The sequence below is a fragment of the Poecile atricapillus genome, chromosome 3, assembly GCF_030490865.1.
Source record: "Poecile atricapillus isolate bPoeAtr1 chromosome 3, bPoeAtr1.hap1, whole genome shotgun sequence".
Lineage (NCBI taxonomy): Eukaryota > Metazoa > Chordata > Aves > Passeriformes > Paridae > Poecile > Poecile atricapillus.
This window is the reverse complement of record NC_081251.1, coordinates 36661194-36673680: the sequence shown is the minus strand read 5'-3', so window position 1 is coordinate 36673680 and position 12487 is coordinate 36661194. Positions and strand designations below refer to the sequence as shown.

The following is a 12487-nucleotide window of genomic DNA, read 5'->3' as shown; positions in this document are numbered from 1 at the left end:
ATGTCTTAAGCAGAGAACTTGTTCAGATTCTAAGTTAGACACGTATATTGCCATGAGACCCAGACAGATAGGTCTACGTAAAAGTAATTCACTGTCCTGAGACAAGATTTTTTTCTGTCTTCAGAGTCAGCACATGCTGTTTCTCAGCATCTCTCTGAAGTAAGATACAGAATCATAGAAATCATAGGATCATAGAATGATTTGGATTGGAAGGGACCATCCAGATCATCTAGTTATGAAGGAAGATGGCATGCAGAGAGGTATACTTAACAAAACCTTTGTTTCTATACAGAATAGCTGTGAAAATTCTCCGTGGGCTTTAAAAGGTCTATTACATGGACTCAGTTGAAGAATTGTAGCCCTGAAGTGTTTGTCCATGAGAAAGGAATATCTAAGGTGTGGCCTGGTTAAAATGCTGTAGTAACTAAGCACACACAGCCACTTATTCTCTCCTGCCTGTAACAGGATGGGGGAGAGAATCAGAAGACTGAAAGTGTGAAAGATCAAGGGTTGAGAAAATATAAGGAAAAGTAAGGAATTTTTACTGCTTTCCATTGGCAGGCAGGTATTTTGCCATTTCCAGGAAAGCTGGGCTTCATGATGTTCAACAGTGACTTGGGAAGAAAAACACCGTAACTCCAAATGTCCCCTCCTTCCTCCTCCTTCTCCCATTTTTTATTGCTGAGAGCTACATCATATGGTCTGGGATATCCCTTTGGTTAGTTTACAGATTTAAACTTTTAAATGTAAAAAAATCCTTATTATAAAAAAAATACGATTTTTTATAATATCGGTCATGATTACTTGTTTTTAACACTTAATATAAAACAAAGTAATAGAGATTTTGAGGATATACCTGTAATTATAATATCTTAACACTGCCTTTCCAGGTACATGATGCTGATTGATGGCAAGAATGAAGTTTATATGATTGATAGAGACAATTCCATTTTTCATGTGTCCAACCTGGAGTTTCCGTTTCGTAAAGATCTTCGCACACATCTGACAAACACTCTTCTAGATGGGGTAAGAAGCATATTGTGTAATTATTGTAACAATTTCAGTGCTGTTTGCTTCTGTTCATAAACAGCATTTTTAATTAATAAACAAATTTTTAGGCCTGAATCAGTGAATCATAGAATTTCAGGAGAAATATAAATTCAGTCACTGGCTGAGTGTGGGAGTTGCATTTTGTCAGAAACAACTTACCTACAGAATAGGACTGGTGACTGCTCTGGGGGGAGCTGTTTGTCTTTGAAATAAATCAAGGTATTGAGATCACATTCTCTGAATATGAGAAAAGGCTTGAAGAGAAGCTAAAAAAAATTATTGCCGAGCTTCATCTCTTGCTACAGCTTTATATTTTAAAATAGTAAACATGGTCAATTTTATACAGCTCACGGAATATACTTCTAAAATTTGATAAAATTTTCATCATGTTTTGATACACTTCTATGAATTGATATCTTTGTTTCTGTCACCTTTATTTTCAGCTGATTTGAATTTTTGAATGATTTAGAAAACCCTTAGTTATACTTCTTTAAGGCTAAAACATTTCTAAGATGCTATGCTAATTTGCATTACGTAAACTTGCTAATGAACTTTTTGAGCCAGTTGTTAAACAAGCTGTAAAACATAAGGATTTGTCTTTTGGAGGTTGGGCTGGACTAAGTTTGATGGCAAACTTTTCAGAGCCACAGCCAGTAGAAGAAATTACTTCTTTCTTGACTGTCCTATTTTACATGACCAAGATAATTTCACTAGCTCTTTTGCTAATAGATCAATGCAGTTTCCTATTATATTTCAGTAGTATTGGAGACTACATTTCTGTAACTCCAGCTTGATGAAGTATTTTTGTACCTGAGATATCTTCCATATTGATCCTCTGAAGCCTAATGCACTTTTCAGCCATATTGTCTGTATTTACTTTCTTTCCTTTCTTAGGCCCTTGTTGTCAGTATTGTACTTGAAATGTCACTTCTGTGAATGATGTGTCTTACTGAACACACATTTACATGTGAAGCGTGTATAAATTGAATCTGCGAGGATAATTACTGCAAGGAACAATGTACTGTCTCAGGGACAGAGAAGCAGATAATGGAATATTTTCTACCAGCTCTGCTTCACTGAAAAATTGAGAGCATAGTGCAAGAAATGCCATGCTGTCAGCTCAGAAGTGGTTGCACAAGCTGTCGTGTCTGGTAGGACCCTCTTCAGCCAGGCAGCTTCCAAATGATATACATAATATTATTCGTAATGACATACGTTAGGTTCCATACTTTCGAGATAAAAAGCCTGGTATTGCTGATTTTTCCCATGCTACTTCTAAGGCTCTTGAAAAAGTAATGACTTACTAGTGTCCATACACTGCAGTCCTAGTTCTTGAGGGAAACAGCTGCTCTTACATTTATTTATTTAATTATTCTCTTTATTTCAAAACGGATGTTTTAGTGAAGGTGGCTGATACGTACATGGTGGAAGGCAGGGATATTGAGATAAGTGTATAACCTAGCAGTGGGGCATGGAAGAAGGTCTCTGATCTGGTGTGTTGTATTCCCCAGATTTATAGGTTAAGTCTCTTATCAATAACTGAAGTACTCTCAGGTTCCCAGAGCATGAACTATAACTTTGCTTAATTTGTTGTTCTGTAAAAGTTTGACTTTTAATAGTGCATTTTGGTGTTTCACTTTATTGGCATAAAATCAGTCTTAGTGTGACTTCTTTTTTTCCACCCACACTTTTTTTTTTTTTTTAAAAGAAAGTGAAAAGCAAAATGACATGAAATGAAAATGTTCTGACTGAATGAAGTACCGTGAGATAAAACTAAAACCTTTCAATGGATAAATACTTTCCATAGTAGAGATTTCTAAATTTGTTTTGGTATGGTCAGTTAAATAAAAAGCTGTTGCTGGAATATTTTTTTTTCAGTTGAAATTCCTTTAACATGTTTAAGGATAAGACTTGCCTATTATCAGAAGAGCTTAACTTTGTAATTGAATATTTGTTTAACGTTGATGCCAAATGAAAATTTCCATGAATGATCCTTTACTCTAGATATATGCATGATTGATTTTATTTTATTTTTTAAATCCATGGGAAGAAGTTGGCTTTTTCTCTTTTAACATATATTGCTAATTAGTGCTTCAAGGGCTGTTGAAGTTAATTCTTTAACAGGCTGAAGTAGTTCATCCTTACTGTCCTTGAAGTAGCTTTCTCTCTTTCAGGGAATGAAAGTATAGAATGAGGTGGTCCAATCAGCATTGCTTTACAGTATTCTTAAAAATATGAGAAAAAAAGGAAAGAGAAAACAGAAGTATCAGTACCATGCAGCAAACAACTACTGGGTTTAAGAATACAAAAGATTAATGTCCCCCTAACATTATTTAGAATGACAGTATGCATGAAACTTTCATAAAGGCTATTTCCATGCATTCAGGGATCTGTTAACTTGCTTTAAGGCCTCTGGTGTAAGCCTTTCATGTGGTTGTCTTTGAGAATTTCAGATGCATTTGTGGTTCACTTCAGGCTGAAATTACTTGCAAACAGTTCTTATGATCAGTTACATCTTGGGTGATGACAGATCTGCAACGCTCTGTGCTCATCTCCAGCTTTTCAGCTGCAGTTGTTCTCCTGTCATGGAAGAAAGTTTTCTGCAAAGCTCATTAAAGCTAATTTAAATTTCACCTACAGGTGACTAGTATGACTTATTCCTTTAGAAGCCAAGTGTTCTGCATCCGTAGTGCTATCTGAGGGAATGCATAGAGTTTTGTTCAAGTGTTTTGGCTGTCATGCAAAAAAAACTAAATAGCTATTTTCAGGAGCTTTCTTGGCATTCTGCTTAGCTTTGGAACAGCTGAGTGGAAAAGGCAGAGGCATCCTGGGGCTTGAAATAACTTTTACAATTTTAATACAATTTTTTAATCTTTTTTTTTTTTTAATATAAAATATAAAAATGCTTAAAAACACTTGAAGACCTAGAGTGCCAGGAACTCCGTAAATGGAGACCAAGATAAAGATTCATTTATGTTTTTGTATCAGTAGAAACCTTACCTATTTGTAAGCTGTCTCAGAAATTGCAGAACTTAAAACTTGAGCTTGCAAAAGCTGGTGCAAAATAGATTTATGCAAAATAGATTTAAGAAAAAAGGCAAGAAACAAAACCTGTTTTCATTCCTGAAATACAGCAGTGACTAGAATTGTGTTAAAGATAAATGGATAAAGGATTAAGAAAAGGCACAGGAGGAAAAGGAACAACAAACAGATGCATTATTAGATCTGATTCCATACTCTGTCAACAAAAAATACATTCTGCAAGCGGCTGGTAAAATTGGATCCTTTGCTTTGATTGAATTTTGGATTATTTTCGGTCTGAGTTACTCTCTAGAGATGTGATTCAAGGAAAAAAGTCCGTGAGCTGTCAGTCCAGCACCGTTCTTCTGGTATTTGTCCAGCAAAAACCTCTTAGCACTGTTGCAGGTCTAATATACCATACAATTGTGCTTTGCAACACCACAGGATCGAGGAGAGTAACACCAGCACGGTGTTGCCAGATTACATTGCATTAATTGATCACTGGACCTTGTTCCTCAGGCCCATGGGCTAAGGGGATACCTAAACCAGCAGCTAATGGACAAGTGCTAATAGCAGAGGTAGTTTTAGAGCACACAATACTGGCTGTAAATCTGCGTGGAGTCTTAGAGAGAACTGCATGGATGCAGGTGTGCCTTATGGATACTTCTATGTTGTATTAACATGTCATGTCAGTGGATTTGGGTTTAAATTTTTAGTTTTCTAAAAATTGGCTTAAATATAGTTTTAGGTTATTACTCAGGTCAGAACAAGTGATTTTAATTGTGGTCATTTCTCAAATACTGCATTTTTCCATCTTCTCTGAAGTTGTCTCTGGGGTCTATTCCCTGGTGTATTTTTCAATTCTGATAATTTCAAGGAAGATTCTGAAATCTGACTGTAAAATAATGATGTGTTAGAGCATTTCTAATCTGAACCATTCTTGTGCTCACTTTACAGCTTTTGCCTTATGACAGTTGTATTGGCGTAACTAATGGAGCAGGGAATGTTGTTGTCATGATGGAGATGTGCAGTGCAGGAATTTGTCATCTCATCTTCTAAGGAATATTGTGCTACTGTTTTTTGCTCTAGTAGCTGGGATTTCAGTCAGGATGTCAAAGAGAACAGGAGGCAGGGGAGGGGGGAAAAGAAGGGAGGAGATGAGGAAAAAGACTTGTTTGATCAGTAATAGAATAAAAATGTTTACATGTCTGAAGCAGAGAAAAAGTTAAAAATAAACACTTCAAAGGATGGTTAAAAACAGTTCTTGGTCCTCTTTGTTGTATTTTATAATCCTTCTTAAACTGAATATGCAGAGATTCAGGTTTTTAAAATTAGGCATAAAATCTTGTAATACCAGGCATTGAAATGTTTTCAGGGTTTTGCATACAAATGCTAGCTTTGCATCAAAGCTGAGGTTCTGAATATGCATACTGAGAAAGTGAGTCCTTAAACACTAAATATGTGCTCAGTTAAATGTGTTTCCAAACAGTTGTTTCACCTGCCAGTTCAGCTGAGAGTTAATGAAAAAGCAAAATTCTTTTGTTTCACTGTTACTAAGTTATTTGTTTCACCTGATTACTATCTGGAATTTCAGGTGGGTTTTTTATCCTGGGGTTTTTTTCCCCTTGCATTATATCTTTACACCCTCTTCCAAGTTTGCATATCATGCCTTCTGTCTCATGAGTCCTACCCATCTGTTCTTCTAGTTAGTTATAAAATTTATTGTCAAAGAAGGCATTGCAGCATTGTGTCTGTTGTTCCTCAAAGAGCTCACCAGTGTCCTACCTAAATCGTGGGCACTAGCAGAATGGTATTTTGTTACATCACTTCTATGTAGACCTTTTTTGCACATGTTGACAGTGCCTGTGACTAAATTTTTAGAGGTAAGGTACTGTAATATTACAAAGAAATAGCTTTCACTTGTTGGATTAATGCTATTTTTAATTTTTTTTTTTTAAATTATGTGTGATGGTGTATAAGGTCAACTCAGGTAGTGATTCACAGCACCTGTGAATGCTGCACATGGCTTTGAAATCCCAGTCTCTATCTCAGTGTTGTGTTTACAGAAGATGAGTTTCCAAAATATTAAGTAGGCAACTTAGATTTCCTAGTGGTTTTTGAGAACAACATGTTCTTGTCTTCTAGTTTAGTTTTAAATGCTTCAAACTTTACATTTGCCTTAAAACAAATCTTTGTTTTAACAACTGAACTGCTTTTTTGTTTTTCAAAGCAAATTGTGGTTAGATACTAGGTACAATTAAAGAATCTTGTTATTGTTGTATGGACTGAAAATTAATCCTACATGAGTCAATCAGACTTTTTTGGGTTTATTTTGTAGAATCTATGGATTCTGAGAAAAATTAAAAGGTTGTTAGACATAAAAATAGCAAGATATTAACTAAACAAAATTAGAGTTGATGTAATGTTCTTTTTTGGAATAATTCTTGAGCTCCTGATTTTGCTTTCATCATGTCATAGTGAACTGTTTTCAATTGTTTTGTCTTGTTCATGTGAATTTGGAATTTTAACTTTTAGGGTTTTTTTAATTAAAAAAATAAAAAAAATCTATAGCTGATACAACATATTAGCCAAGAATCAGGTAGGGGAGGGAGGGAGAAGATGGATTGCATTTAGAGAAGTGGTTATTTCAGAGTTGCCTCTGGAAAAGATCTGTCAGACAATGGTTGTTACCATTTTTAGTCTTCATATTGGTTCATCAAACTTTATATACTATGTCTAATTACTGTCACAGGAAGCCTGAGTTACAGATGTAAGCACCGCTTTGTAAGGTGTATGTATTTTTGTATGTACCATTAAGTTCAGGAAACATTTTTGTGTTTGGATGTTGATCATTAATATTCTTTCCCTACCTGACATATATTCAATATGATTTACCAGTACATACTGAATGTTAACGGACTTCAAGTGATGCAGAGAGTGTCTGTGATATTTCCGTCTGAAGGAGCCATCCTGTTTAGTCACAGTGCAATGTTCAAGCAAATTGCAGCTCTCACTGCTGCCTAGGATGCTCTTAAAATGAAAAGATCCAACCTGAGCGTAGGAAATAAATGTGAATGTTCTTTACATCCTTGCTGTTTTACTTCTGACTGTGGGCAAGATTTCCAGTAGTGTTTGGTTGGGTTAGGATCACAGTTCTTACTGAGGTTTTTAAAAACTCATTATTCACTCAGGATTTTGAAAGCTGTGGGGGACTAATGTATAATGTTGCCAGTCAGAATAGGAAGCCCTAGCACAGCTTCCTGGTGTTTTGCTGAAAGCTTCATGAGAGACTTTCAAGACCACCATTGTTTAAAAATATTTTTATAATCTTGACCTGTTGTAAAATATTTTTTGTAATAAAGATGTGGCCAGTGTTTGATTGCATCATGGTTGCACGTATATGCACTAAATATAAATGTGTCAACATTCTTCTTTTATATTTATGAAAAAAAATGTCAATGCCTCTTCTTTTCTTTTAAGGAGATGATCATCGACAAGGTTAATGGACAGGTTGTCCCTCGGTACTTGATATACGACATTATTAAGTTTAATGTAAGTACTTTCAATTTTATTGCTTATCATTTATTATTAATTCTTACTTCAGTTTTAGTCTTATTTATATAAATAAGGGCTTCAAAATAAATATAAACACCAAAAGCATTTGAGTATTTTGCATCTTGATAACAAGCAATGCATCAGAATTTATATTGAAAGCAGCCTTACAATACATATTGACTTACTTTCACTTGCTCAAGGAAAAAATGGCCATTTGAAACAGTCTGCTAGACACTGTTGGAAAATTTCCCATTTCTAGAGCATGTTTAAACTATTTAGGCAGTGAAGGGTATGGAGGAGTTAGCCTGGTGTGTTTGTTACCAGAGCTTCACAATGCTTGTTAGGCTGCTCTGTCACCTCCTTCTCAAATTTCTGTTTGAAACCAGGCAACTGGTCCTCTGCTAAGCCCTCAGCAGCAGGGTCCCCTGGTGGCACAGGCTGTAGGGAAAACGTATAATAAGGAAATGTCTTGCAGAAGTTATTGAAAAGGAGAATAGAGTCTAGGAATAAAGTGTTTTTGATCACAAGAAAGAGCTGTTAAACAGTACTGGAAATAGGAAATTTGTTTTCCATAAAACCAGCTTTCAAATACAGTAAAGGTTTGAATATCATCGAGGGGCTCTTGCTGGTGCCATTTACAGACTTTTTTGTTGTTGTTTTCTTCATAGTAGCTCATATGATATTGTGTTTTGGATTTGTAAATTTGCATGGAATAGTGCTGATAACATAGAGGTGTTCTCTGTTACTGCTGAGCAGCGCTTGCACAACTTCAAGCCATTTTCTGTTTCACCTTACTGCACCAGTGAGTAAGCTTGGGGTACACAAGGAGTAGGGAAGGGGACACAGCTGGGACAGTTGACCAAAGGGACATTCCTTGCTATGTGATGTTGTACTGTGCATATAGAGCTGGGGGAAGAAGGATGTTTGTAGCGGTGGCATTTGTCTTCCCAAGTCACCATTATTTGTGATGGATCCCTGCTGCCTCGGGATGGCTGAGCGCCTGCCTGCCCATGGGAATTGGTGAATGACTTCCCTGCTTTGCTTTTTTTGCATGTGCAGCTTTTTCTATAGTTTTGAAACGCTCTTTATCTCAAACCTTGAGTTTCCTCACTAACACCATTTTGATTTTCTCCCCCTGTGTTGTTCCAGGGGAGTGGGTGGCTGCAGAAGGTTTAGCACCTACTGTAGTTAAACCACAACAATGTGTTAAATTTAGTCAAAATAGCCCATGGAGAAAACACTAGTATCTGTTAATGCTTCTGGAAAAACAAAATTATTGTTTCAGTGCTCCTAACAGGACAAAAACAGTGTTAGTAAACCATGGCACATTTCTAAACTACAGTTAACTCTTCCAGTCTTAAGTAAGGTACTACTCAGCTCAGTCTGTGTAAGTGGAAATTGCAAGTGTAGGCATGGTACCAGTCACCAAATTGCTTAGGTATTCTTGGAAGCATAGTCATACTGTGACTTGGGACAGCTGCTTTTAAAAAGAGTAGTTTGTTGGGAAGATGTGTTAGATTAGGACTAGAAGCTTTTCGTTAACACATTTTAATTCTGTATCTTGATGTCCTTTCTCTAGCCTTTTCTGAAAAGTAGGTGTTAGTTTCCTGGATCCCTCCTACCATTAAGACTTTTCCCTAAGCAAGAATTCCATGTACTCTTCTGAAAAATATGGTCTTCTATAACCACTCATAGGTTCTCATTTTTTCATTACATTTTCCCGCTGCTCCACCTGTGGCTCTGTGTTTATTTACCTTCATGTCCTGCCTTGTCTCTGCTCTCCTTTTGAGTCTGACCTGCCATTCACTGCTGTTACACTTCCTTTGAAGAAAACATGTGAGAAGTGTACAGTTATTCAGTTTGGGGATGTGCATATATTAGCAGAATAACACTTTTCAAAACTCATAATTGTTTTGCTTAAATTTTGTTTTGAGGTGGAAGAGGAGGAAACCCTCAGTTGTAGTGAAGTGTCCAGACATAACATGATGAATCCCACTTGGCAAACAGGAAAAATGATCAGTAGGTTTCCAGAGGATTGTCAGTGTTTTGGAAAAACCTGCTTTTGAGCAGTGTTTGGTTTTGTTTGGTTTTTAAGTGCCGTGGGAATGAGAGAGAGGAGCTAGTTACTATGTCATACTTTTTTGAAGTCAAGGACAAATTAAGATAATGTTATCAGTATGAGTACAAGCAGGGCTTTAGCTGCAAGAAGTCTTTAGCAGTGACCCTACTATAAAGATTAAAAAGCACAGCTGTTTTTAGGTTAATTTTAGAAGCTTAATTATAAAAATGGGCACCCAAGGATGTTTGGCTTGGCAAGAAATGATCAACAGAATTTTATCACCAAGAGCGGTAAATGTAATATAACTTGTAAATGGCAAGAAAGAGTAAGTTCCTATTTGTGTGTAAGTTATGTTTTTGTTAATTTTTTAGCAGATATTCAAATAAATAATTACACAAAACACTGGTCCTGTTCAAAACCAGAACATTCCTCCCCACCTTCCAAACAATCCCACATTCCAAAAATTCCCCAAAACAGAGGTTGCTCTGGAATTTGGTATTGTTTGTGTTGATCTGTAAAGTAGTTGAGCCTTGAAGTTGAGTGATAGAGTTACTGTACTTTCTGTCTGTCATGGGGTGGCTTTACCTTTAAGGTGGTTTTGAGAGCTAAGGAAGTTGAAGTTGCTGGAGGCTGATGGGAGTCTTTTTCTCCTGACCAATTATCGGTCATTTCTAAGAATTGACAGCAGTTCTGACCATTGAAAAGTGGGATCAACCTGTGAACACCACCTTAAGACCTAAGCCTGGGAATTTCTTTGTCTCTTTGTTTCCTGGCTGTGAAAGGTAACAGAGCTCCGGCTGGCCTCCCGTTCCCTGCCCAGCCCATGCGGCCCGGGCAGGGGCTGGGCTGGGCCCAGCGGCTCCCGGCCGGGAGATGGGGCCTGCGGGGCTTGCCCCGGGCTCTGGCCGGGCCAGGCCGGTCCCTGGCTCTGCTGCAGTTTTTGCTGTGACTGAATTCACCAGAGACTGCTGAGTAAAGAAAGGAAAAAAGCTCTTGACCTGCGGCAGGCTGAGACAGCGACCACACTCTCCAGAGCAGCCATGAAGAATCTTCCATCACAGACAACTCCAGCTGCTGCTCTGGCAGAGGTCACAGAACCATCTGCAAAGCCTGGGCAAGATTTTAACCTTTTCATTACCCAGATGAGACTTGCAGATTAATCCTTTTATCCAGAGAGAGGGAAAATGAGAGTAATCAACATGTAAAGAGACTTTATAAACTATCAGAGACCAGTAAAAAAAAGAAGCTTCAGAAAAGGTAGAGAATAAGGAGATGCTTTATAAGCTGAAATATTTTTCTGTTAAAGCTATGGAGATGGACAATAGGGTCTTGAAAAAACTCCTTTAATCCATGACAGAGTATATTGGGAGGAACAGAGTGTTCAAAGTTTGGATTTTGAGCAAAAGGTGGAGTAATTGTGATACAGTGAGGTGCTGAAACAGAGTGAGATAGAGTAATAGTTGAAGATTTGAGGCCTTGAGAGCCAATGAGAAGACTGTTTCCAGAGAAGCTCACAGAAACAGATGAAGAGAACTTTTGCCTTTGAATAACTCATCCTTAAAAATAACATCCCTAGACTCATTGACCCATAACACACCTCAGAGTGATGTGAAATGGGAGGAGTGAACTGATGACAAGATTTCTGGGCAGCTGGCATCAGAAAAATAGAAAGCTATAACAGAAATAGTTTTCTTGTGGAAAACTCCGTAGATTAGCAGAAGATGACTTCTGTTTCTCTACAAAGACTGATAGAAAGACTCTAGCAGGAATTGGGACTGTTTTAAACACCAAAGTTCCAAAATTTTTTTTTGTTTCTATGTTGTCATGTGAACAAGGGAATGGTGGGTAGTAGGAGATAAAAAGGGTTTTCTGGAAGTTTATTCTGTTGTTCTTATTCTTGTAGTTTTGTTAATAAACTTTCTTTATTCCTTTTAAGTTTTAAGCCTGTTTTGCTCTTGCTCTAATCCATATCTCACAGCAGAAAAATAAGAAAGTCTTCTAGTAATTTTTTAGTTACTGCTTTAAAACCACGACACTGTCCATCATGAGTTACAAGATTTGCAGCATGTCCTCTGTCTCACCCTCCACATGATTCAGCTTACTCTGCTCTTGGAGATGCAGCTTTGCAGCTGGGGAAATGCACATTCAAACCCCATTGATAAACACCTTTGCTCAGGCAAACCTTATGTTTTAGTCAGGTCTTGTAAAAGAAGATATTTTTAGCTGAGCTTCTTCTGAAATGCTTGACCTATTTTGCTAGCTAAGCATTGCAGAGTTTTCTGGCTTTTTCAGAATATTCCTTGTGAAATATTGCATTCATGCTGCAGAGAAAGTGAGTTGATAAGGACCCACCTGTTACAGATTTTCATCAATGTTGCTATTGGTGAGGCTTAGTGTTACTTACTTTTTGATTTTACTGTAGTGTGTCAGGAATAAGCTATAGCAGCATTCTAGAAAGAAACAAAGGAAACTAAGAGAATAGACTGATTGACATACATGGTGTGTATTTGGCTCTAGATGTCTCTACAGGAAAGTCTTAGGAGAAACATAAAAATTGCATTTCAGTGATTATGAGAAAACTGTACTTGAGTTCTTAAGCAAAACATGTCAGTTGTTTTGTCTCTTTCCATGAAAAGTTTTGTATTGAATTCTGATACTTACCATGTATAGCTGATGCAAAAAAGTCTTGTCTTCAAGGATGTTGTTGGAGTCCTTTGACTATTTCTTTTAGTTACTGTTTATGTGACATCTAGTTTCTAAAAGCTTGTAACACATCCCATTATCTTGCAAGAGATGTTTGTG

The 12487-nt window shown here is 37.0% G+C and overlaps 1 protein-coding gene across 2 annotated transcripts in view; it reads left to right on the top strand.

Moving 5' to 3' along the window:
- The window catches only part of RNGTT (RNA guanylyltransferase and 5'-phosphatase), a 172762-nt gene that overhangs the window by 41918 nt on the left and 118357 nt on the right, over positions 1-12487 (top strand). For both annotated transcript variants that reach the window (XM_058835956.1, XM_058835957.1), the window contains exons 9-10: positions 891-1026; positions 7552-7623. In XM_058835956.1, coding sequence (XP_058691939.1) covers positions 891-1026; positions 7552-7623 — 208 coding nt within the window. The remainder of the gene's footprint in view (positions 1-890; positions 1027-7551; positions 7624-12487) is intronic.